At 43.2% G+C, this 1,547-nt stretch overlaps 1 protein-coding gene across 1 annotated transcript in view; it reads left to right on the top strand.

The window, feature by feature from the left end:
- Nucleotides 1–1,547, top strand: part of SOX11 (SRY (sex determining region Y)-box 11) — a gene marked incomplete at its 5' end in the record, with an annotated part of 5,436 nt that overhangs the window by 2,541 nt on the left and 1,348 nt on the right. The window contains one exon of the mRNA XM_014540539.1: nucleotides 1,360–1,541. Within this exon, the coding sequence (XP_014396025.1) occupies nucleotides 1,360–1,541 (182 nt within the window). The remainder of the gene's footprint in view (nucleotides 1–1,359; nucleotides 1,542–1,547) is intronic.

Below are 1,547 nucleotides of genomic sequence, written 5' to 3'. Positions count from 1 at the left end.
CGCTAGGGAGTTGGTTGGAGAATATTTTTATTTTTATTTTTTCTTAAGAGATCTTAGAGAACTGGTGGGGTTTTTTTTAATTTTTATTTTTTAAGAAAACAAACACACAAAATAAAGCTAAAAAAAGGGACCATGGCAACTTTTAATTTTATTTTGTTTTGGAGGGAGAAAGCTGATGTCTTCTACGCATCCGATTCTTAACAAAAACTGCAGGGAGCTTGAAAACATGCAGACTGTACACACGCTCACAAAAACTGTGAACTGACGGCGTTCAGAGCTTACTTTTCAGATCCAATTGTTTATGGTTTTACAAATGTGATTTCTACTTGCCAACGTTTTTTATTTGTTTTGTTTTTTGGTAACTGTTCCCTTATACCTCCTTGATTGAATACCAGACAGCCTAGACCTCAGTACAAAAGGTATTGAAACATTTTTGATACATAACAGACCTCAGTCTTTTTTAAAAATTAATATATTTTCAGGCGTATTTTTGTACAGTGAAAAGGGAACATTCTTGCTGTGTTTTTCCAGTAAGACTTTCAGGCACTTCTTCCCTTTCAATTTCTTTTTTTCTTTTTTTCCTCTGTTTTTTAGCATGCAAGTTTGTTGGTACGTTATGTCCTGGTTTTAAAAGGATTAAAATTTTAAAATAATCCTTGCATCTAAAGGCCTTGTGGTTTAAAGGAAAAAAAAAAAAGCAAACTTTTTTTTTGTACAGCTATAGTAGAGATTTGTTCGATATTTGTAGGTAAAGATTTATTGAAAATGGTGATCTAGACCTCAGAGCTGTTATAGTTGGAAGCCTGTATATGTACTGTACTATATAGTAGGACTGGATGTATCTCAGATGCTGTGACATGTGGGTTGGGGCCCCAGATGGGAGGTTTAAAACTGGATTCTCGATTTTTAGCAAAAGAAAGAAGGCACATAGTTTAAAAGGTTTCTCATTTTGTGCAATATGATCTAAATAAAGTACAGACCATCTGCCGATGTTGTAGCAAATGGTGGCGCAGCAGACTCGATGCACTGTTGACATCATCGCCTGGTTTTGTTTTTTGTGTGCTGGAAGTCTGCATCTTGACAATAATGATAATAAATCAGCTGGAACTGATAGGGTCACCTCGCCAGCAGTCTCTCCGGCAGTCAAGCTGGAGGCCCCGCGGTCCCAGCGCCGTCCGTGACCAGCTTGGTGCGCGCGTGGGGGGAGTGGCGCGGAGATGGCCGTTCAGGCTGCAGAGCGCCCAGCCGGCGGGCCCGTTTATTTCTCCTCTTCCTCCCATGGCTGGTTATTAAAATGCGGGAGGAGGATTCTCTCTCTCTCTAGGCCTTCCTCCCCTCCCCACCCCCTACTTCCTTTAGCAGCAGCTGGGCGGCGGCGCGGCCGGGAACCTGTCCCTGTCGCTGGTGGATAAGGATTTGGATTCGTTCAGCGAGGGCAGCCTGGGCTCCCACTTCGAGTTCCCCGACTACTGCACGCCCGAGCTCAGCGAGATGATCGCGGGGGACTGGCTGGAGGCCAACTTCTCCGACCTGGTGTTCACGTATTG

The sequence above is a fragment of the Myotis brandtii genome, unplaced genomic scaffold (assembly GCF_000412655.1).
Source record: "Myotis brandtii unplaced genomic scaffold, ASM41265v1 scaffold247, whole genome shotgun sequence".
Classification (NCBI taxonomy): domain Eukaryota; kingdom Metazoa; phylum Chordata; class Mammalia; order Chiroptera; family Vespertilionidae; genus Myotis; species Myotis brandtii.
This window is presented reverse-complemented; position numbering and strand designations above follow the sequence as displayed.